The sequence below is a fragment of the Castor canadensis genome, chromosome 8 (assembly GCF_047511655.1).
Source record: "Castor canadensis chromosome 8, mCasCan1.hap1v2, whole genome shotgun sequence".
NCBI classification, from domain to species: Eukaryota; Metazoa; Chordata; class Mammalia; order Rodentia; family Castoridae; genus Castor; species Castor canadensis.
In genome coordinates this window covers 84,829,269-84,852,100 of record NC_133393.1, presented here as the reverse complement: position 1 = coordinate 84,852,100, position 22,832 = coordinate 84,829,269, and the positions used below count along the sequence as shown (strand labels likewise).

The 22,832-nt window shown below is 35.9% G+C and overlaps 1 protein-coding gene across 6 annotated transcripts in view; it reads left to right on the top strand.

Annotated features, from left to right (window-relative positions):
- The window catches only part of Senp1 (SUMO specific peptidase 1), a 61,995-nt gene that overhangs the window by 31,280 nt on the left and 7,883 nt on the right, over nucleotides 1-22,832 (top strand). For all 6 annotated transcript variants that reach the window (XM_074083250.1, XM_074083251.1, XM_020171714.2 and 3 more), the window contains 11 exons: nucleotides 863-966; nucleotides 1,049-1,335; nucleotides 2,787-2,841; nucleotides 6,451-6,489; nucleotides 7,295-7,379; nucleotides 7,604-7,759; nucleotides 8,799-8,930; nucleotides 18,886-19,089; nucleotides 20,370-20,449; nucleotides 21,319-21,403; nucleotides 21,507-21,602. In XM_074083250.1, coding sequence (XP_073939351.1) covers nucleotides 863-966; nucleotides 1,049-1,335; nucleotides 2,787-2,841; nucleotides 6,451-6,489; nucleotides 7,295-7,379; nucleotides 7,604-7,759; nucleotides 8,799-8,930; nucleotides 18,886-19,089; nucleotides 20,370-20,449; nucleotides 21,319-21,403; nucleotides 21,507-21,602 — 1,323 coding nt within the window. The remainder of the gene's footprint in view (nucleotides 1-862; nucleotides 967-1,048; nucleotides 1,336-2,786; nucleotides 2,842-6,450; nucleotides 6,490-7,294; nucleotides 7,380-7,603; nucleotides 7,760-8,798; nucleotides 8,931-18,885; nucleotides 19,090-20,369; nucleotides 20,450-21,318; nucleotides 21,404-21,506; nucleotides 21,603-22,832) is intronic.

Genomic DNA, 22,832 nt, shown 5'->3' with positions numbered 1-22,832 from the left:
TTTGCATTTGCTGTTCTATCTGGACTAATCATATATTTCTTTTTTTTTCTTTTCTCATTTTATCATTTTTACATTTACTTATATGTGTATACATTGTTTGTGCCGCCTCCCCCTTCCTTAATCCCCACTACTCATCTATTTCTGTGACTTTCTCCCTTGGTTGAAGTTTCTGCTGAAATAATGCCTTTTTATAATGGTATCTGCTCCTGCTGTTCCCCCACTTCAATACTTTCTATTTCCTTTAATTTTCTTTAACTCATACAGACTCCATGAGGTCAGTAACTTTATCCAATGCATTATCGCTAGTGACTGGAACATAAATATGTAGTTTTCTTTAAATTTATTATTGGGACTTACAAAAAATTAAGAAAATAAATGTTGGAGGTGAATACCGTCTGTAGAAAATCCTTGCCCTTAGAACAGGAAACTATTGACAAGATATCCTCCTCTAACACATGTTCTGCTTACTTTCTTGAGACTTTTCTCAGAGGCATTAGGACACAAGAGATTTGTTGGAATCCTTCTTTAAAAGAGTCCTCAATTGCTTTGCTTCTGGGATTCATTATCATTTGGACAATTAGGTAATTGCTTCCTGACCTCCTGGTTTCATAACCTATAAGCTTCTCTACTCTATTAGTTAAGTATATGCTTCATAATTTTCTGAAACATGCTGTCTGGGATTTGCTTTACTCAACCCCTCTTTTGCACACTTAGTAATTTCCTAGAATATCTTCAGTGTACCATTTTTATCTTCAAGACTCTAAACTTTGGCAGAGCTTCTGGGATCCCATCTAGATGCTAATTCGAGAAATACTTGCCTCATTGGATGTGTTTGAGATCTTTTTTTTTTTTTCTCTTATAGACAGTTCAAGAAGAAGAAAGAGAGATCTACAGACAGCTGCTACAGATGGTTACAGGGAAACAGTTCTCTGTAGCCAAACCCACCACTCATTTTCCTTTACACCTGTGAGTCACAAAAGCATCATTCAGATAAATTTAATGTTATAATTTGTTATTTGATATTGAAACTGTATTCTTCTCTTGCTAGATCTCGATGTCTTAGTTCCAGTAAGAATACATTGAAAGACTCACTGTTTAAAAATGGAAACTCTTGTGCATCTCATATCATTGGCTCTGATACTTCATCATCTGGATCTGCCAGCATTTTAACTCCCCAGGAACAGCTTTCCCACAGTGCATATTCCCTGTTGTCACATACCCCAGATGTGGTTGCATTTGGATCCAAAGATTCTGACCCTTGCCATCAACCCCACCGTCACCACTCTATTCCACATCAGCCAGATAACTTACCAGCATCAAATACACAATCTGAAGGTAAAAATGAAATCATAGATTTTTAATCTTAACAGCCAGTTAACTGTTTATTAAATCTACTACAGGCAACATTGTGGTGCATGCATAACTTGAGCAACACATACAAGACTTTAAATATATATAATTCAGTTAACCATACCATGAAGAAACTAAAGCTACAAATATATGCTTTCTTTTTCATTTTTCCCTCCCTTGTTTCCTTCCTTCTTTAAGATAATCTTCTTTCTTACATGCAAATGCTTTGATACTATATTTTATTTTCAGATGATTCCTGGGCAGAGCCTAGAGTCACAGTACTTTCACCCCAATTACTTCAGCACTCTTCCTGTTTCTATTACTTTACAAAATAAATGAAATTCTCTGGAGTTCTAGGAGTTTTAAAACATCAAATAAGTACTGAAGTGCAAGTGTTTATCATATAACACTTACCTAAGCTTGCTAGAAGGTTTGTGCATTTTAGAATGGTTATCAGCAAATTTTGGAAACAAAAAGAGTTTCCTTCTTAACTTTCAACTAACCAAAGTATTCAGTCTCTAAACATTGGTGTTTCTTAAGATTCTGTTATGGCAGTTGTTTGCAGTTTTTAGTATGCATTATACATATACTTAGGGTATATATTTAGTTATGTAATTTAAAATAAATTTTAGATTAAGTGGTTAGACATTAAGGATCTTTTGGTGGTTCGAGTACCAGCCTCTTAAGGTTCTCCCCTCCTTCCTCAATTCATTTTATTTATTTATTTTTTTAAATCTACTTGTCACTTTCTGAAAATTCTCACTTGATTAAAATTTTTGGTGGCATCCTGTATTATAGTTCATGAAGTGATTTATTGAGAACTATCTTTTTAAAAAAAAAAATCCTTTAACTTTAGAAACATACTTTGTATGGCATATTCTGAGATAAAACCAGACTACAACAAATATACTACATTGCACAGCTTAATTACTTTTCTTGTACCATTTAATAGCTCCTCTAAGTGAGATTCTACTCACTGCACTTTAGAAGGACATGATTCTTGTCCTTGATGAGTGTTTGACACAGAAAATGAATGATAGAATGATAGCGTTTCCCCTCTTTCCCTTCCTTTCACTTAATTCAGTTTCGTGGTACATCATGAGCTCAAGGCTTGTAAGAAATCCTGGCATGTTCTTATTCCCCAGAAACAGAAGGAGGAAGCACAACCCAGAGTAGATGCTGAAGGGCAGATATGCTTATATTTCTCACTGACTTCCTTAATTGTGAGGCAAAGCTCTTCACTAAGACCTAGTTCTTGTCTCAGTGAAAACAGACCTGCCTTTATTTCTCTTCCATCTTATCTTTGTCCTTAAGCTATGTTATTTTTGTAGAAAAAGAATATAACAGAGTTTAGTAACTTAAACTGAAACGCTTAGGAAATATAACTGAGTGGAATTTTATTATTACTAATGAAATACTCTTGTTTCTTTGTTTAGGATCAGACTCTGTGATTTTACTCAAAGTGAAAGATTGTCAGACTCCAACTCCCAGGTAAACTTAGAAGTAGAAGGTCTTTTTTTTGGTGGTGTGGGTGGGGGGGCTTATGTTTGTTTTGTGGTACTGAGCTGGGGTTTGAACTTAGTGCCTCACATTTACTAGGCAGGTACAGGTGCTCTTGATCACTTGATCTACTTCAACAAAAGGTCATTCTTAATACATTATTTTCCTTTTCTTTGGTCATACTTTTTCACTAGGAGTTACATAATATAAGCTGGGTACTGATGGTTCATGCCTGTAATCCTGGCTACTCAGGAGGCAGAGATCAGGAGAATTGCAATTTGAAGCCAGCCTGAACAAATAGTTCATGAGACTCTTATCTTGAAAAAAACCCTTTACAAAAAAGAGCTTGTGGAGTGGCTCAAGGTATAGGCCCTGAATTCAAACCCCAGCACCACCAAAAAAAAAAGAGAAAACTGCTTTAATTCAAACCTCTTTCATCCATTATTTGTATTATTTTAGTGACTTTCTAATCAGTCTTCTTTCCTCCAGATTTCATTTTGTTCTTCATTCCATCTTTGGCCATACCATGTTCTCTAACAGCCCGTCTTTCATGCTGCAACGAGAATGATCTGAAATTCACATTTGATCATTCATTAAAGGAATTCAGTGAGCATTTATTAGACTCCTTCAAGGGTGCCTTATCAGACGTAGAATTAAATGCCCAAGTTCCTTTCTATGATAAATAAAGCACTTTCTTCACAGGCCTCACATTCTGTTGCTCATTTCTTTCCTTTAATAAGTACTTATTAAGAACCTACTGTGTGCTATGTATTGGTATAGACATTGGGGATAAAAGTGATGAATAAAATGAAGTCTCTGCTCTCAAATAGCTTTATTTTAGTTGAGCAGAGTGGTAGGGGACAAGTAGTAAGCAAATAAGCATATGTCTGGTGAAGCATAAGTGCTGTGGAGAAAAATAAAGTGGGGTAATATATAAACTGTTGTTAGGAGGTACTGTTTATCTATGGTGGTTGGGAAAAGACTCTGATGAGGTACCATCTGAGCAGACATAATGGAAGTGAGAGAGGACGCCATGAAAATACTGAGACTCTTCCATGTATTTTGATATGCTGGACTGTTTTTAGTTTGTGAATATGTGCATTTTTTTTCCCTTCTCATTAGTGTCCTTTCTGTCTTTAGTGTCCTCTCTCCCTCAACTTGTCTATCTGGCAGCAGTCTCTTTCTTATCTGTTAAGTCTCAATTCAAATGTGATCTTCTATATGAAACTTCACTTCTCTGGGAAGTATCAAGTACTTCTTCCTCTGTAAAGCAAATAGGTTACTACTTGAATTGCTATATCTTTTCCACATGTGGTTTTGGCAATTCAATTGCCAGGATGATGATAATATCAGTTTTCCATTAGAAAAGTAGAGATCATAGAATGTTGTTTCTTATCATAGTTCCACTACTACTTTGCAGCTCTCCTGTTCATTCTAAGCTTTAGATATTTCCTGCCACAGCCTCACAATTAAGTTCCTACAATGAAGATCTACACTTACTTCCCAGAATATGACATGCTGTTTCATATCTAATCCCATCATATATTCTGATCTTTTTGCCTGAAATGTCCTTTCTCTCCTTGTCCACTGGTTAACTCTTATTTTGCTTTTCAAGATTTGATCCACATATTATTTTTCTGAGAAGATTTCTCTGACTTCCTTATATAACATTAATCTTTCTATCCATCCCTATACCTTGTTCATTACTAATGTCTTTGCACTTATCATCCACTGTTGGTCATAGTGCCTTGTATATGAAGGGTGCTCAGTAAATAAATCTTTGCTAAATAAAAGAACTTCCTAGAGATCCTGAAATGCTCTCTGAGTAACCCAAGTACTCATTATGTCCTTTTTGTTAATGTGTTAGTCTGTTGAAAGGCGTTTTAACACCAGAAGAACAGTCTTTGCAATTGGACAGATAAGATTTGTAATCCTGGGTGTCCCAAGACAAATTATCCTTCTGATCCTCATTTTCCTTTTCTATATAGTATAAGTAGTAATTCCTCGTTCAATATTATATTACATTATACATTAAATAGTACAGGGATTATCATGAAGGTTAACTAATATGTAAAACACTTAGAGCAAAGTTTTACATGTAAGAGCTTACTATGTTCAAAATATACTTGTAGCTATTATTAACATGCCTGAATTATATGAGTTATAATGTATAATTTCTTCGGAAAAGAAAATTTGACTTTCCTGAACCAGCAGATATCTCAATCCACTGAAGAGAAGTACTTGCCCTGCATTATTCATTTATTTAGCAAATGCTAAGTGCTTACTATGCATCAGGCACTGTTCTAGTTGCAGATGATGCAGTAGTTCACAAATAGACCAAAATTTCTTTATCTTCATCAAGTTTGTATTTTAATAAGGGAAGCAGAGAAATTTAAGTAACATCCATTATTATGAAATTCTGGATAATTTTTTTACATCTTTATATCATGTAATAAACATCTTTTTGTATTCATTTGTGTTTAGTATCACATCCTAAATAGTCCTTATAGTGCTACCACTGATCTCTATGGCTGTCTTGCTGGTTATTTCAGGTGTTCTTGGTGTAAACAGGAACAGACTCTTATTAACCTCAGTGACAGTGAGGAAACAGTAGAACAACATTTTCATTGCCAGATTGAGTAAGGATAAGTTGGAATTCTAATTCTCAAAAGTTAGGCTAAGGAGCAAGAGGTACTCTTCGAGCCTTTGTTCTTGCTATTACTGCAAGAGATTGTAGAGATTTAAGAACTGTAAGGGACTTTAATCACACCGTATTTTACACATCTTGAAACCAGGGGCCTTGGAGATGAGGCAACTTGCTTAAAAATCATCACATTCAATGGGAACAGCTCTAGGAGATCCAGGTCTCTTTAATTCCCAGTTTTAATGATCTATTTATTTGTTCTGTGTATCTAAAAAGTTTTCCTTTAGAAAGTGTCTCCGTTCTTTCATTTGTTTCTGTGATAGATCCCTTATTTGGGGATTTTCAAGGATATGAAGAGGTTGAGAAAAAGAAGCAGCTGTTAGGCCAATTAATCATGTAGGTTCCACAAGTGCTACATGATTGGCATTGGCCTCTCTTCTTGGGAATGGATTTGTGTTTCTTGTTTCTCTGTTTTGCCTCTTTGGCTTATTACTCATTTAATATGGAATATTTTGTGGGTGAGGATTTTAGTATCTACTGTCATTTGGTTAGATATGTTTTGACTCAGACTGACAAAAAAGCCCACTAATCATTATTAATGATTAAATCACTGATCAGCCTGTTAGCCTGAACCATTTGGGAAGAAGAATGTTCTAGCCCAATATGTCATCTTGAGAAGTGATGTGCTCTTTCACATAAAGATCTCTCATGCAAGTTGGGAGCTATGCTAAATTGAAGTTTCTTGCTGACCTTTGGGTCATTGTTTTAACTAATGTGTGTGCATTTGACTCATTTGTGTTTTTTTATTCTCAGTTACAATTATTTTATGTCCTGTACCTTTTACTTATTCTATAGGTGTAAAATACTCTTATAAACTATTTAAATGATTGCTTTCATTGGTAAAAAATATTTGAATTTTCTCATAAGCCTTCTCATTTTTCTTTTCCCACTTATAGTCCTACTTTCTTCCAGGCAGAGCTATGGATCAAAGAATTGTAAGTTATTTGTTTTTGGTATTATTTTTCCTTCTCGGTAACTTTATTTACAGTTAGACAAAACCAAACAGCCAAATGTTCCTAATTATTTTTAATCAATAAGAATTACCTATTTGTACTCTTAAGTTCTTGGTTTTTTAAAATTCTCTTAGAGTTGGGATATTTCTATTTTTATTTTTATTAAATCTATAACAGCTGTTGAAGCTAAATTGAATTGGAAAAATATTTCAAAGTTAGCTCTTTATAGAAAGAAAAATAAATGCCCTTATTTTAACATGGGTAAAACTAATTCTATGAATAAAATAAAATAAATGAGGGGTTTGAAAAAAATCACTGAAATCATTTAGTCTCCAGTTTCCAGAACTTTGAGTTTTTCAAACCCCTTGATCTTTATGACTTTAAAAAGAAATCCAGAATACAATATTTTAATTAAAACATTGATATCTTATTTTCTTCTTTGTGTACAATTCTAGTTTTGGGTTTCTAGAATGAAGCTTCACTTTGACCACAATCTTAGAAGCATGTTAAAAAAAAAAAAAACACACATTTAAAATACCCACAAAAGTAATCTGTTCACGCAGAGGAGCACACTAGTATATTTAATCATTTCAGTAAAAGTGGTAGAATAATTTTAGTAACTCCATGTTGTTTACTCTGTGTTTTAAATGTAAATGTGAGCTTTAAATTAGTGTAAAGATTTTGGACTTTCAGTGTGAGGGTTCTTTATATTTAATACTCAGTGTGTATCAATAATGTGTTTCATGCTAAAGGGTGATCTATATTTGTGTCACTTTTCATTTTCTAGGACTAGTGTTTATGATTCTCGAGCACGGGAAAGATTGCGCCAAATTGAAGAGCAGAAAGCGCTGGCATTACAGCTTCAAAACCAGGTAAAAAACCAAAACAAAATTATAAGTAGCATATCCAAGTTGAAACTATTTTAGAAGTTATCTGAATTTGGATAATTGTTGTTAATGATTGCAGTATTGTATGGTAGCCTAGCATTTTATGATAAGTAGTATGTATTCTTGGTCTATCCAGCCAGAACTACTCAGTTTACATAAGCCAAGTAGTAGATTGCTTTATCCCACTAATTCTGAAGTTTTCTCTCCAGAGATTGCAGGAACAGGAACATTCAGTACATGATTCAGTAGAACTGCATCTTCGTGTACCTCTTGAAAAGGAGATCCCTGTTACAATTGCCCAAGAAATAGAAAAAAAAAGTCATAAATTAAGTGATAGTGAAGATGACTTTCCTGAAATTACAGAGGTAAAGTACATGCTATAAATTCCTATATCAGCAAACATGTTTAGCAAGAATGCTTTGGACAGGTTCAAACATAAAGCAATAGAACACCTGGTATTTAAATTTTGTTGCATATGTCTGCTTTCATTTGTAGTCTACACCAATTTTCACTTTACTTTTAAGGGTTTATTGAAAATTGCTGAAAAAGAATTAGTGGTTTTTAGCAATTTCAGTGGAAAAGCATTAAATTTTATGTTTCATTTCATATGCATTTTTACTTAATGCACATAAATAATTTTTTTTGGCAGTTATGGGGATCAGATTTCTGGGGCCTTGTGCTCTATGACTGAACTATACCCCCAGCCTCACATATGCAATTATTTGGTACCAGATTATAAGCTGAGATATACCCATTGTAGAAAATTTGGAAAATATACAGAAGTCTGTGTACATTTAACAAGTCTGTTCCTTAATCCATATTTTTGTTTGAAAAACTTATGGGGCTGTGGATCTAGCTTAGTGGTAGAGTATTTGGCTGGTATATACAAAGCTCTGGATAATAGGCTCAATCCCTAGTACCATTAGGAAAAAAAAAAAATAACTGCTAAATATAACACATTTATTATAGTTGTATTGGAGTCTGTATTTTACATTTAATCAAGTAAAACAAAATTTTTTTTTGGATTATAGTATCTAAAACTCACTAATTGTATTTCATTACTACCTTTCGTGGGAGATTCTGTTTCTCAGAAACATTTAGACCAGAAAAACAAAGGGGTTTTTTCATAGGCTTAGCAAATTTAATAGCAAAAGGTTATTTTCAGACTTTAGAAATTAATAGGAAACAAGGATCCAAATGTTCTTTTGATAAAGAGAAGAGAGCACTAGACAGAATGGAAGGAAATAACCAGGGATATTACTGGTAAGGAACAGAAACCAGAATGTTAGATAGGAGTAAACTGATAAACAGTTGACTGACAGTAAATATAGTGTGGAGATTGATGAGAAATCTGGTTTGTCTGAAACTATGTGTGTTTGATCTCTGATATCTTGTTTTAACTAGGAAATGGAGAAGGAAATAAAGAGTGTATTTCGTAACGGGAACCAAGATGAAGTTCTCAGTGAAGCATTCCGCTTGACCATTACACGGAAAGATATTCAAACTCTAAACCATCTAAATTGGCTAAATGATGAGGTAATCTTGCACTTATCTTTTATGTACAAGTAGTAGGTGAACATTAATTGAAAACTAAATCAAAACAGTATCTCACTGTTCCTCAAAATGTGGTCCTCAGATACCCTCATCAGATTCACCTACCGTAGGCCTCTTATTTCTTAAGTATGAGGGAATGTGGTAGAGAGATGCCTTTTAGCCAACATCTCAAGTGATTTTTATGTACCTTAAAGTCTAGAATTGCTGAATTTACTTTTTCTTGTATTAAAGATTTGGACGCTGAAGGGAGAAGGCATTGGTTAGTATTTTTGTTCTCTTTAAGGCACCTGGCCTGCAGTTCACATCTTCTGAGCAAATGCTTGATAGCTGACCATTTTGCAGCAAGAAGAAATACTTTGGGGTTTCTACACCATAATCCAGTTCTAATTCCCTTTCTGTACCCACCTGTTTTAGGTCATGTACATTGTAAGTGATAAGCTTTCTAAAATAACCTTCATTTATACATGATATTTTTTAAACTGACATTGAAAAAGTTGCATTATTTTGTATATGGCCTTCACCTCTCAATTCCAATTAAGAGTATTAATTACATTATGATCTTTAGACTGACCTATCTTATTCCTAAACTTATAGAAGCCTGTTCTTGTCAGAAAAATGTTTTCACCATAAAAGAACAGAACTGGATTTGGGTGTATTTTACTAAGTAACTCCTTTCTTAGGCTCACTAGGAGCATCGCTGCCTGATCTTCTCTGTGTACTCAAGCTTCACAGCTGTAGAAGATTTTCATATGCTCAGTATAGTAAGCATTAGATACTTTAGATATCCATAGCTATTCTTGTATGCTTAAGATCCTTCCAAATAATAATATTAGAACACCTGTTCAACACTTAGCTCATTAGGAACTATTATAAATGCTTTATGTGTTCTACTCATGTAAGAGTCACCTTCCCTTGGAAGTACTATAGTTTTATCATGTCCATTCTATAGATAAAGAACAAGGTATAGAAAGATTAAGAAACTTACAAAGTAGTGTAGCTAGTAAGTAGCAGAGCCAAGATTCAGACTCAAGCATTGGGTCTTATCGATTAAATCATACTGCCTCAGAATCTTAAATTGGATCTGTGATAGAATCAGATGTATAGCGCTTAGGAGCTATATATCATGCCTAAAATGTTGATTTTCTCTGGAGCCAGCTGGACTAGCCCCATTGTCTCTGCTGCTGGTCAGTTCATAAGGTAGAAATTTTAGAAACTCATCACTCCCTGAGTCTTTGACAGAGAATGGTAAGGAATGCCTGGTTTTATACTGTCTTTGGGAGAAATCTCACTGGCTTATTTTGGCTCCTCACATATTAGAACATTAAATCAAATAATGGAGGGGTTAGCTCACCAAATCAAAGAGGAAAATGAAAATTAAGAATAATCAAACCTGTGATCATTTGCCTTTTTTTTTTTTTTTTTTTTTTGTTGCCTGCAACTGATGGAGGAGAAAGTCAGGGATTGTAGCCTGCTTGTTGTAAATCATGTTAAATCTTCTAGGGGGCAGGAGTGAGTAGGGTATGAGCTGAGTTCTTGCTCTTTACTGTACATGTTACCTCAGTGAGATCCCTTACAGAGGCAGCATTCATAAGGACATATTTTCCATTCCATGGGCTCATCGCAAACTGGATTTTTTAAGAAGCAAAGTTAATGGAAATTACTTTATTTAAAGGAGATGAAAGAAAGGAAAGATTCCTTGTCTTTTTTATCCATACCACACCTACCTATAACTTTGTAAGGGAGTACTTTTCTTCTGAATATTAATCTTGAAAGCAGATGCTAGTTCATAGGTCTGAGAACTATTTTTTAAAAACACCATTTTTAAAGAATCATACTTTTTAGGCTTTCAAAGTTACTATCTTTGAGAAGCCAGCATTTTCATGAAGTATTAGCCTTAAATTCTGATAGTCATTTTAAAAGTACATAATTCTCCTCAATTGTGAATGCTGAGTCCTTTGCAAGACTCAAATTTTATTCTTCTCTAAATTTTATTCTGCCCTCAATTAGACACTTTTAATATTCATTTCTTCTTGTATGTCCTGTCCATCTCATAGGATATATTAAAACTTTCTCCAAGATAAGGTGACTAGTTAGTACTTATTCTTAACATTAACAAGGAATATAAGAGCCAGGAAATAAAAAAGATGAGATTTAGTTTATAAAGAAAATAAAATCTAGAAATCCTATATTTGGGATATGTACAGAAAGCCATTAGGCTACCCTTTTGATGGTCTCTTTCCCAAGAGAAAAGTAGACCTCAGTGCCTATTTATAATTTTTTTTGAACGAGTGGATTTATATATAGGTGAATTTGTTTAAATTCTGTCTTCAAAGGACTAATGATTGACAAGATTGGCATTTTACTGCCACTTAAGAAAATTAAACTTCTCAAACATGAAATGCAGGAACTGGGTACCTTAGAAAAAATAGAAAAGGAAGTAGAAGACTGATAAAATCAGGGATATTGTAGATGGTGATTTCTATAGTGACTCAGGAGATTAGTTATTAATAAAAGTATGTAAATAAAGGAAGGGGAGGATAGGGTTAAAGAAAGGAAGAATTAACTGCAAAAGTACATTGAAAGTCACAATCAAGAAACAAATATTTTGGTTGAGTATGGTGGTTCATGTCTTTCTAGCACTTGGGAGGCAGAGGCAAGAGAATCACAAGTTTGAGGTCAGCCTAAGCTACATAGAGAGACCTAAAAAAAATTCATTTTCAATTGGTGTCAATACTAGAAATTATTAATTTCTATAGAATGAATTTTTTACTTCTATAATCATCAAACTTTAAAATTCTAGATTAATCATCCTGAGAAGAGAAGTGCTTTGAGTTTTGTGTTTCTCCTTATGGCCAGATGTTTTTGCTTCTTTCAGGGCCTAAAGATTGTTCTTATAAGGCATTAGATAAAAATAGAAATGATTTAGGTATGCATATAAATAAAACAGACTTTTACTTCTTGTCATGATAGAATAAAAGGGGCAAGATTTACACTTTCAACTTAACTAGAATATTGAAGAAAACACATGAAACAACAGTTTTCAGACATTGCATAATAAGCAGTACAGGATGTGATCCCTGAGAGAAGGGAAGTAAAGAGGATGTATTCTATAATTTAGTTTCCTCAGGTTACTGAGATGTGAGGTGTGTATGTGTTGTGTAGGAAGGACTGGCAGAGCCTCTGCAGAGGGGCTCCCCTCAAGTCATTGGCTGAATACTGATCTGTGCATTTGTGAGAAGAAGGGCTGCTGGGGAAAGAGCTGCCAGAAAGAAGGAATCAGAACAATCTCAGTACCTCACAGGTGCCAAGAATATTTATGTTCCAACCAGTTAAAGTAGAAGACCTCCTAAGTCTGGGGGCATATGATATAATAGAATCCTCATAAGGGAATTGCCTCAGGAGTGGGACCAAACCAGTCCTCAAAAGCTACTCTGGACCCACTGTAACCAAGCTTAGAAACGAATCTCAAAAGCTTATAGCTTACCTTATCAGCAAGATTTAAAGGAATACAATAAAGAATAGAAAAATTTTTTAAATGCCAAGCAAACACTAATCAAAAGAAAGGTAAAGGAATATGACCAGTGATAGAGACATTTCATAATGATAAAGGGGGGTCAGTTCATCAAGATGGCTTCATAACCTAAATATGTGGACACTTTAATAACAGAGCTCCAAAATACATGCAAAAACTTACTGAGCTGAAAAGAGATACAGATAAATCTATAATTACAGTTTTAAGATTTTCAACACCTCTCCCAATAATTGATAGAAGAAGTGGAAAATTAGTAAGAATATAGATTGGAACAGGTTGGTAGATTCCATGTACCTAAATGTTTATAGGCTGGAAATTCTTTCTCCTTTACCCAGCCCTTTATGCCCTACCCTAAGTAGAAAAGCAGGACAATTGCAGCATTTCCTGTCTTTACTTTCCCTCCTTTACTTTTTCCTTATTACTGACTTACTTGCATGAACTGGAAAATAGCAAGCAAATGTGTCTCTTTGTTTTGTTTTACTTTGCAAACCCATATTATTATCAGTTATTTCCAAAGTGGAAAAATATTGGTTTATTGAGATACTCTATTTTTAACTTCACATGCAAGGAAAAGACCAAACATGAAAGACAAGAGGGTAGTGAAAAAGGAATTTAGATGGAATCTGCATAGCTAATCAGGCAGACTAATTACCTATTTCTCAAGCCTCATCTCTAAGATGAAAGAGGTGTCTTTTAGTATCAAAATAACCTTGTTATTGAGAAGGTATTACTACTTGATTGGTAGTGGGAAAGTAAGAAGTAAGACTTTAAGAAAGTACCATGGTCACCTGAGTTTTACTAAAAAAAAACAGGATCTGGAACAAGAGCACATGCTTTCTAGTCAAACATTCTAACTTTCAGAACAGTTATTTAATGGAGGGCAGATGTAACTCAGTGGTAGAGCACATGCCTACCATGGATAAGATACTGGGTTTGATTCCCAGCACTACCCAAAACAAAACAAACAAAAAACAAATATCCAAAGCAATTCTGAACAAAAGAGCAATGCTGAGCCAGGTGCTGATGGCTCCTGCCTATAATCCTAGCTACTCATGAGGCAGGGATCAGAAGGATCACAGTTCAAAGCTAGCCCCAGGCAAATAGTTCATGAGACCCTATCTCAAAAAATACCCATCACAAAACAGGGTGATGAAGTGGCTCAAGCCATAAAAGCACCTGCCTCGCAGACATGAGGCTAGGTTCAAATTCCAGTGCCACAAAAAAAAAAAAAAAAAAACAATATTACAGGTATCACAATACCTGACTTCTAGCTATACTATGGAGCCATAGTAACAAAAATAGCATGATAGTGGCACAAAAATAGACATGTAGACCAATGGAATAGAAAATCCAGAAATAAGCCTTCACAGGTACTGCCATCTGATGCTTGACAAAAATGTCTAAACATACATTGGAGAAAAAACAAATGGTGCTAGAAAAACTGGATTGTCCACATGTGGAAGACTGAGACTAGATCTCATTCTGTACAAAACAATTCAAAATGGATCAAAGATCTTAATGTAAGACTTGAAACTTTGAAACTACTATAGTAAAACATAGGGGAAACTTAGATAAAAAGACCTAGGTAATGAATTTCTGAATAGGACTCAGGAAATTGAGCATGAATTAACAAGTGGGATTGTAGCAAATTAAAGAACTTCTGCACAGTAAAAGAAACAATCAATAGAATGAAGAAATAGCCTACAAAATGAGAGAAAATCTTTGCCAGATATTCATCCAACATGATTAATATCTAGAGTATATAAAGAACTCAAAAAATTAAACCCCAGAAGAACAAATAATCCAATCAGTCAATGGAAAAATTAATTGAGCAGTTTTCAGAAGAATGGTCAATGAAGACATGAAAAAATGTTCATCATTGTTAGCCATCAGGGAAATGCAAATCAAAACCATGTAGTGATTCTACCTTGCTCCAGTCAAAGTGGCTATCATTAAGAAAATAAATAAGAAATGCTAGAGAGAATAAGGGAAAAGGGAGCTCTTACCCATTGCTGGTAGGAATTTGAATTATCAAAATCAGTATGGAGTTCCTCAGATTAAAAATAGAACTTCCATATGATCCAGTCATACCACTTCTGATACATACCTAAAAGAATGAAAGTCACCTTACCATAGAGATTACTGTATACTCATGTTTATTACAGCACTATTCACAATAACCAGATTATGGAACCAGCCTAGGTGCCCATCAATGGATGAATGAATAAAGAAAACATATACATATACACAGTGGAGTTTTACTCAGCCATAAATAAGAATGAAATTGTGTCATTTGCAGGAAAATGGATGGAACTGGAGATCATCATGTTAAATCCCACAAAGACAAGTGTCATATTTTCTCTCATTTGTGGAAGCTAGGGAGGCAGTGGGGAGGATGGGAAGGAGCATTATAAAAGTAAAAGGGGGACTACTAGGGAGGTGGAAGAGGAAGGGAAATAAGAATAGAGGCGGTAAAATATGACCAAATTATATTACGTACATGTATGGAAATTCGCAATGAAACTCTTCTGTACAATTAGTATATACTTATAGAAAAAAATCAGATGTCAGAAATAAAAGTTACATCTAAGACTAAAATCAAAATAATTAAATGTATTTTTCTTTCCCTTATTAAAAAAGTATTATAATTTTTTAATTCATGGAAATAGGGAATTAGTATTGGTCATAGCTTTACAACTTTCTAAGGAGTAGTTAAATCTGAGTGATGCTAAGTTGAGAGAGGAAACAGCTCACAAAATATTAAGTCCAACTAGACAAAACTAATACTGGGAATAGGTTTTCACTGGCAAATAAAAACTGATTGCTAATGAAGGGAAAAAAGTAGATAAAATGAGATAAATTAGTTAAGTGAATATGATTGGGCTCCCAAATGTTATACACTGCATTGAGTGAAGTAAAGCTGTCAGAGTAAAAGTGCTTGTGTTTCTAACATGAGTCATTGGACTTCCACATTGTTGAAGTTTACCTCTTTGAAGTGTTTCTTAATTGAACTAGCCCTGGTAAACCAGGGATATATGTGAGGTCACATGGAGAATTTCTCTATAAATGCTTCCATAAAAGTAGGTATTGCCTGCCTGTCTTTCTCTAAAACTCTTGTAGCAATTTGAATAATTTCTTGCTTGAGTTTGCATGTGAGAAAAATTCTATGTACAGTGAGAGAAGCCTGCCTTCTTGGTTTCTATAATATTATTAGGCAAGATCTTAGGATCACATGACCTTCTGAACCATAATAGTTAAATGCTGCTGTTTGGTTAGTCTTTCCAGTTTTTTTGTTGCCAAACACAAATTTAATTTAAAAATCAGAATAAAGTCAAGAAGTAAAACTGGAAAAATGACTTGTCCCCCTAAAAGTTGTCTTGGTTTCTATTTGGGAGTACTGTCATGCCAAAGACAAATAGAGCATATTTTCCTAAGCGAGTTCAACGTAAATATGGCAGAGTTGAACATCAAGACTTTACTGCTAGAGACCTACTTACTTCTAGATGCATGAGAAAACAAATTTAGATTGCTTACTGGGCAAGAAAGAAGATAAAAATAGTGATTGTCATTTATGTCATTGTAGTAACAGAGAGAGAGAGGGAGATTGAATCCTTAGTTTGAAAACATGGTGGACTTTTCCTTTAAACAGAAGCTTTATTTAATTCGGCATGGCAGCTCTTCAAATAAAATTTAAAAAAAGAACAAAGGCACTATAAACAACCCTCCCATTCTCAAACAGGACTGCACAGACAAGCAGACGCTCATGGCCATGGCTGTGAAGGCAGCAGGAAGGGCAATTCCTTATGTACGAGACACCATAGAGGGAAACGGGCAAATGTGTGCCCCAGAAAGGGTGACAAGTATACTAATATTGGCAGTAGTCTTTAGGTGGTGGTATAGTGGCAAGACAAACAATAAAACATAGGGCCAATCTAGTTTTAGCCCTCTGTTTCAATTAAAGATTTGCTGGAGCTTCAAGAATTTTGTGTACAGAAAGAGCTGTTGCCAATGGGTAAGGGGAGGATCTTTGTCTTCACAGAGTACAAGCAAATGCTGTGACCATCATGTCTCTTTCATCTTGAACACTGTGATCCCTTCTCTCATTTCTCTTTCCTTCATCTTCAGCCCTCATCTGTGAGATGACGTGTGATTTTTTCTGTTCTCTAACTTCTAGCTTATTTTGGGTATGATTGTATCTTGGCTGAACTATGGCAATTTTCCTCATTTGGACAGAGTAATTACTGAAAAACTGAAGAGAGAGACTTGTAATAACATGGCTAACCTTATGTGATGGATAGAATGCCAGAGGAATCTTATCAGTTCCTTTTGGCTAATTTTCTCTCTCTCTAGAGAATGTAGTTAGTGCATAGAAATCTATGCTTATTGGGCAGATTCCCCTGCATTAGTAGTTGTTTTCACAAACCTAGATGCATCCTTAAGCACCATTATCCTCTAACAGTTAAACTGAAAACCTAGATTTGAAAAATATACCATACTAAGGGCTGGGAACATGGCTCAAATGGCAAGTGCCTGCTTAGCAAGCATGAGGACTCGAGTTCACATCCCATTGCTGCTCCTCAAAAAAGTTTAAAAGTCTTGGCATGGTGATTTCTGCCTATTATCCCAGCTACTCAGAAGGCAGAAATTGGGAGGACTGCAGTTTGAGGTTAGCCCTAGCAAAAAGTTAGCGAGACCCTCATCTCAACCAGTAGTTTGGTATAGTGGTGTGCACCTATCATCCCAGCTACATAGGAAGATCAAGGTCCAGGCTTGCATAGCACAAATGCGAGACCCTATCCCAAAAATAACTGAAGCAGAAAGGGCTGGGGCTGTGCCTCAAGTGGAGGAATGCCTGCCCAGCAAGCACAAACCCCAATACTACCCCTTCTCACAGAAATAATGCCATTCGAATTGTCCTTGATTCATTTTGATTGTTTAAAACACTGAGTACCAGTTAGCTTTGGAACATCACACACAACTCAGAGAACTGGCTACAGCCTGAGTCATTGGACCTGCTCAAACGTTTGCTCATATGTTGTTCTGCCTATTGCTCAAACGTCAGAGCTACAGGCAGAACAGTGTCTTACTTTAGACCTAGCCTCCTTCTGCCTCAGAGCTCTACCTCATGGGGAGTGCGGTTTCCCTGCAGCTGCCTAGGCATCCTCATCTATAGGCCTTTTCTCTAGTCTAGACCATGCTCTGTTCCTGGCAGTGTTCCCTGCTCCCTACCCAGTATGTAGCTGCCTACTGTTTGGGCAATAGCTCACTGCTCTGGCATCTTGGTGTATAAATATTTGTCAAAGGACAAGGACATTTTCCCATTCCTCAAAAAACATTCTGAAAATGTGCCTGTTTTCTTAGTCATATTTCCAAGCTGTGGCTCAACCCATTCATTCCTTGGAGTTGACAGACACTGGCCTGTCCTCAGCTGGCCACATGAAGTAAGTATGCAATAACTTCTGACACAGTAATTTTCAAGCTTTGGTATCAGAGAGTCCTGAAGTTAAAGGAACCATAGACAACATAGTCATTACTGGAGAAAACATTGTTTCATTAACAGAAAGAATCACATATCTCCTCTGTCAAGCATTTTAATTTCTTTGACTCACACTTGATATTGAAGAAGTAAATGGAATCAACAAAAACGAGACAGCTAGGCATATAGATTGTGGGGAAGAACTTTATCCTTCGTGTTTGTGACTTGACTTCTAGGTTTTTGTCCTAGTCTGCCTCTATAAAGGTGACATTACTGCACTGCTGTCAGTGTGTGGGTGTTTTTCCAGTATGATTGATGATTTTTCCTGTCACTTAGTTCTTGAGACCAAAACAGTTTGCCTCTGCAGTGTGGCTAATGAGACTGAAAAGGCAGTCTTTAGCCATGGAGCAGAACTTTTTCTTTTTACAAAACCAGGTAACTTTCCTATAAGTAAGGTTTGAACTCTTGATCTTAGCTTTATTAGCACTAGACTTTTAACTGGACTTGGAATCCAGTTGCTCACATAGTTCCAGTAGATTAAAGTAACTGCTAATGTGCCTTTTTAAATACTGACACTCCTTTCCTTCCCTTTTCTCTAAGCTTCACCTTCTAACACCCCTTCCTTCTCAATCTCTTGTCTTTTGATTTAGCCCTCAGTCTTCTACATGTATGGCCAGTATCTACCCATTTGTATTCTCAACTCCATGATAAATGTATGATCTTTTTTCCTTTTGACTCTTATAACCACCTTAGCTGTATCCCTTCTAGTCAGAAGTTAATATAGGAACATGAGGCTCTTGGATATTGAAGTCTTAATTGAATTGATTATGAAACAATAACATACTATTCAATATAGTAACTGCTTTTTTTCCCTATAGAACACAACTGTTTTACATGTTTATTCTAACATGCATAATTTCTTCCCACAGATCATCAATTTCTACATGAATATGCTAATGGAACGAAGTAAAGAGAAGGGATTGCCAAGTGTACATGCATTTAACACCTTTTTCTTCACTAAGTTAAAAACGGCTGGTTATCAGGCAGTGAAGCGTTGGACAAAGAAAGTGGATGTATTTTCTGTTGACATTCTTCTGGTGCCCATTCACTTGGGTGTGCACTGGTGTCTAGCTGTGAGTACCTTCATTATTTTTGATAATAAAAGAAATGTACATAAACACACAGAAGAATCATGAGAACCAGCTCTACATCTTCACTTGATTATGGAAGAGTTGTGTTTAGTAGTAGTAGATTGGCTAAAAGTCAATGAACTTCCTGTCTAAGTGGAAGATACTTAAACTTTGAAGAAAACTGTGGAATTTCCTTTCCTGAAAATATTTAAAAGGAAGTTATAAGGTACCTAGTCAGCCTTGAGGCAAGGTGTGGGAAGGAAAAGTGACATGATGCTACCAACTTAGATTCTGTGACTAATATTTTCTGCCTATTGTAACTTGCCTGTATATGAGGTTATTTAATGTTTTTTATGGTTCTCAGATCATGGATGAATTAGTCGCACAGATTCATTAATGTGTTAATAAAATTTGTTTTGCATTCTGTTTTGAATTACTTTTAAAAGGCGTAAAATCTCAAGGTAAAGAAACAAAACCCCAAACAAAAAAAACAAAGTCATACTGGGTGCCTGTGGCCTATGATCTAGCTACTCAGGAGACAGAGATTAGGGAGGATTGCAGTTCGAAGCTGGCCCAGGCAAATAGTTTGAGAGACCCTATTTCAAAAATCCCAACACAAAAACAGGGCTGGTGGAGTGACTCAAGTGGTAGACCACCTGCCTAGCAAGCAAGAAGCCCTGAGCTCAAATTCTAGTGCCACCAAAAAACAAAAAACAAGGTCATGAAAGTAAAATGAGGATAAGGAAAAAGCAGGAGGGAGGAAAAGGGATAAGACAAAGTGATAGAGGGGGTGAATATGATCAAAGATCAAAGTGTGTATATCTATATATATATGTATACACACACACACATATGGAAACGTATGATGAAACTCCTTACTATGTGTAATAAATTTAGGCCAGTAAAAAATAAAATGAAAAGCAAAACAAAACCCAGAATCTTTTCACTATCTTTCTGAAACTGTAGAAATGATCTTGAGATACTCACCATTATCTTAAGTACATGTCATTTGTTTACTATTTCCCACCCTGCCGAGGGAGAAACTGGACAGTAGAAAAAGATTACAAGCCAATAATGGCTCCACCAGTTGACCAGCCCCCCAGCATTGTTCTGTGTAAATAATTCCTCACTGTTCTTACCTCTGCAGATTAAGCATAATATAATGCAAAATAGTTGTCAAACTTCTCTCAATTTCACAGGAAGTCCAAGGGCCAAGGGGGGAGAAAACTGAGAAGCCAATTTGCTTCACTTAATAAACAGATTTTTTTTTTTCTTATCCCCAGGTTGTGGATTTTAGAAAGAAGAATATTACCTATTATGATTCTATGGGTGGAATAAACAATGAAGCCTGCAAGATACTCTTGTAAGTAGGGAGTTGAGGACGGAAGAGTTTGGTGTTGGATATGTGCTGTTTTTACAGCAGTTAAACTTAGTTATTTGAAGAGTGATTAACAAAATCTTCATATTAAGTGAGAGTAGATACTTTAAATCTAAAGGAAGATAGTGTAATAGTACCAAAAATAGCCTTAATGGGGCAATTAATTCCCTAATGCACTAAAATATAGAATAGATATATGGAAAGAGATATAGTCACTGGTTAGACATCATTTAATCAAATCATATGAAGAAACAAGGCCTAGGTCATACTTGTTAGTGGCTTACCTGGGAACCAGAATGCACATCTCTTTATACCCCACGTGTGTTCATATTTCCAAAACACCTGCTCCTCTCTTTACCACTCTAATGACCAGGAAGAGGTAGGTTCCAGAATGGTGATTCTGGTAGTTTGCACTTAAAAGGAGTGCTGTATATGAGGTTTGCACTTACTAAATTGTTGACTTGACTACATTTTCACACAGGAGAACCAAGCCTACCTTGATACTACTAGAGAATCATTTTTATTCATTAGATTGAGTTCTAAAGAACCATATAAATCAAAGAGAAGAATCAAAAATCTATTCCTCAGGAGGAATAGAAGGTCAAAGAAGCCTGACTATTAGAGGCAGTGATCATGTCCCTCAGGTTCACAGAGTGGCTTAATTGTGGGCGTCTTGGGAGTCAGGCTTAGCTGCTAAGGAAACTTTAGCAGTCTAAGGATTCCCTGCCCAGCATTATATACTGTTTTTCTTGGAAGTACAGAAGTATCTCTTCCTGATTGCTAGTCCATTCTTAAGGTAGCAACTGTCATCAAAGTTCCCCACGAGTCATCTTTTTCTCTTTCAATACCTTTAGGCAATACCTAAAGCAAGAAAGCATTGACAAGAAAAGGAAAGAGTTTGACACCAATGGCTGGCAGCTTTTCAGCAAAAAAAGCCAGGTACATTTCATGAATATAAAATTTTTATCCTTTGGTTCTCCTTTTTTATCTAAGAAGGAAAGAAGCTTGCAAAGATGTTGCCTTGTTATTGTTGGTCTTTCAGGAAATTCCACAGCAGATGAATGGAAGTGATTGTGGGATGTTTGCCTGCAAATATGCTGATTGTATTACCAAAGACAGACCAATCAATTTCACACAGGTGAGCTGAGACTTCAGGAGGGACCTCTGGGATGAGGTTCTCTCTTCCTGCTGTCCTCTGGAATCTGCCCTGACTTTTAGCATGTGTCAGGCTGTGTTTCATAATACTTATGGTTACTGCCTATGAAACTTAACAAAAGAAGAAAGGTAGTGATGGGTGACATCCTGGTTTACCATATGGTCACATAAGGTAGTAAAAAAATCCTAGCTAAAAACAGAACCTTTTTTCTACCCATCTCACATATCTACCTCAAATTTTATAGAAAATAGAAAACTGGAACCAGATTGAATTTTCTTCCATTCCCCTGAATTTAGTTAACATTCAGGTTTTGGAATAGTCCCTAGTTTGATCTCTTAGTATAATTCCTTAATACTACCCTCTCCCCTGTTTTCTCCCTTGATGTAGCTGGTCAGTCTTGTCTCAGTGCATGATTGGTCATTTCTATACACATTGTCTTTTAGACACCAAAGTAAATTGAAACTAGAGATTATGCCTTATTCTGATAAATTTTCCGCTTGACTCTTTACTTCTGTCTGAATCAGTGGCTTTCCTAGATTTTTCCACTGTAGCATTTTGTCTAGACCAAACTGAGCTAACTTTGAGAGTTTCTTTAACTCTTCACCTAAAACGTTAGTTGTTCATTTTCAGGCTTCAGTCTCATATGCTCTTAAAAGTTCACGCACAGGAAATTAATGTGAGTCAACTCCCTGTATAGCTATCCTTATCTCAACCAGCAAAAACCCTTTGTTCCTTCCTATTATGGCTTATACTCTCTCTACAACAAAATTAGAAATAAGGGCAAAATAGTTTCTGCTGGGTATTAAGGGGGTGGGGGGGGAGAGGGAGGGGGCGGAGTAGGTGGTAAGGGAGGGGGTGGGGGCAGGGGGGAGAAATGACCCAAGCCTTGTATGCATATATGAATAAAAAAAAAAAGTTCAACATAGGCCATGCATGGTAGTATACATCTATAATCCCAGCTACTTGGGAGGCAGAGGCTGGAGGATCACAATTCAAGGCCAGCCAGGCAGAAAGTGAGACCATATCTCCAAAACAAACTGGACATGCTGGTGCATGTCTTAGCTGAAGGTCAGAGGCCACCCCAGACAAAGTTAGAGCAAGACCCTATCTGAAAAACAAACTAATAGCAAAAGAACTGGGGGTGTAGCTCAAATGGTAGAGTGCTCGCCCAGCAAGCATGAGGCCATGAGTTCAATCCCCAGTACCACAAAA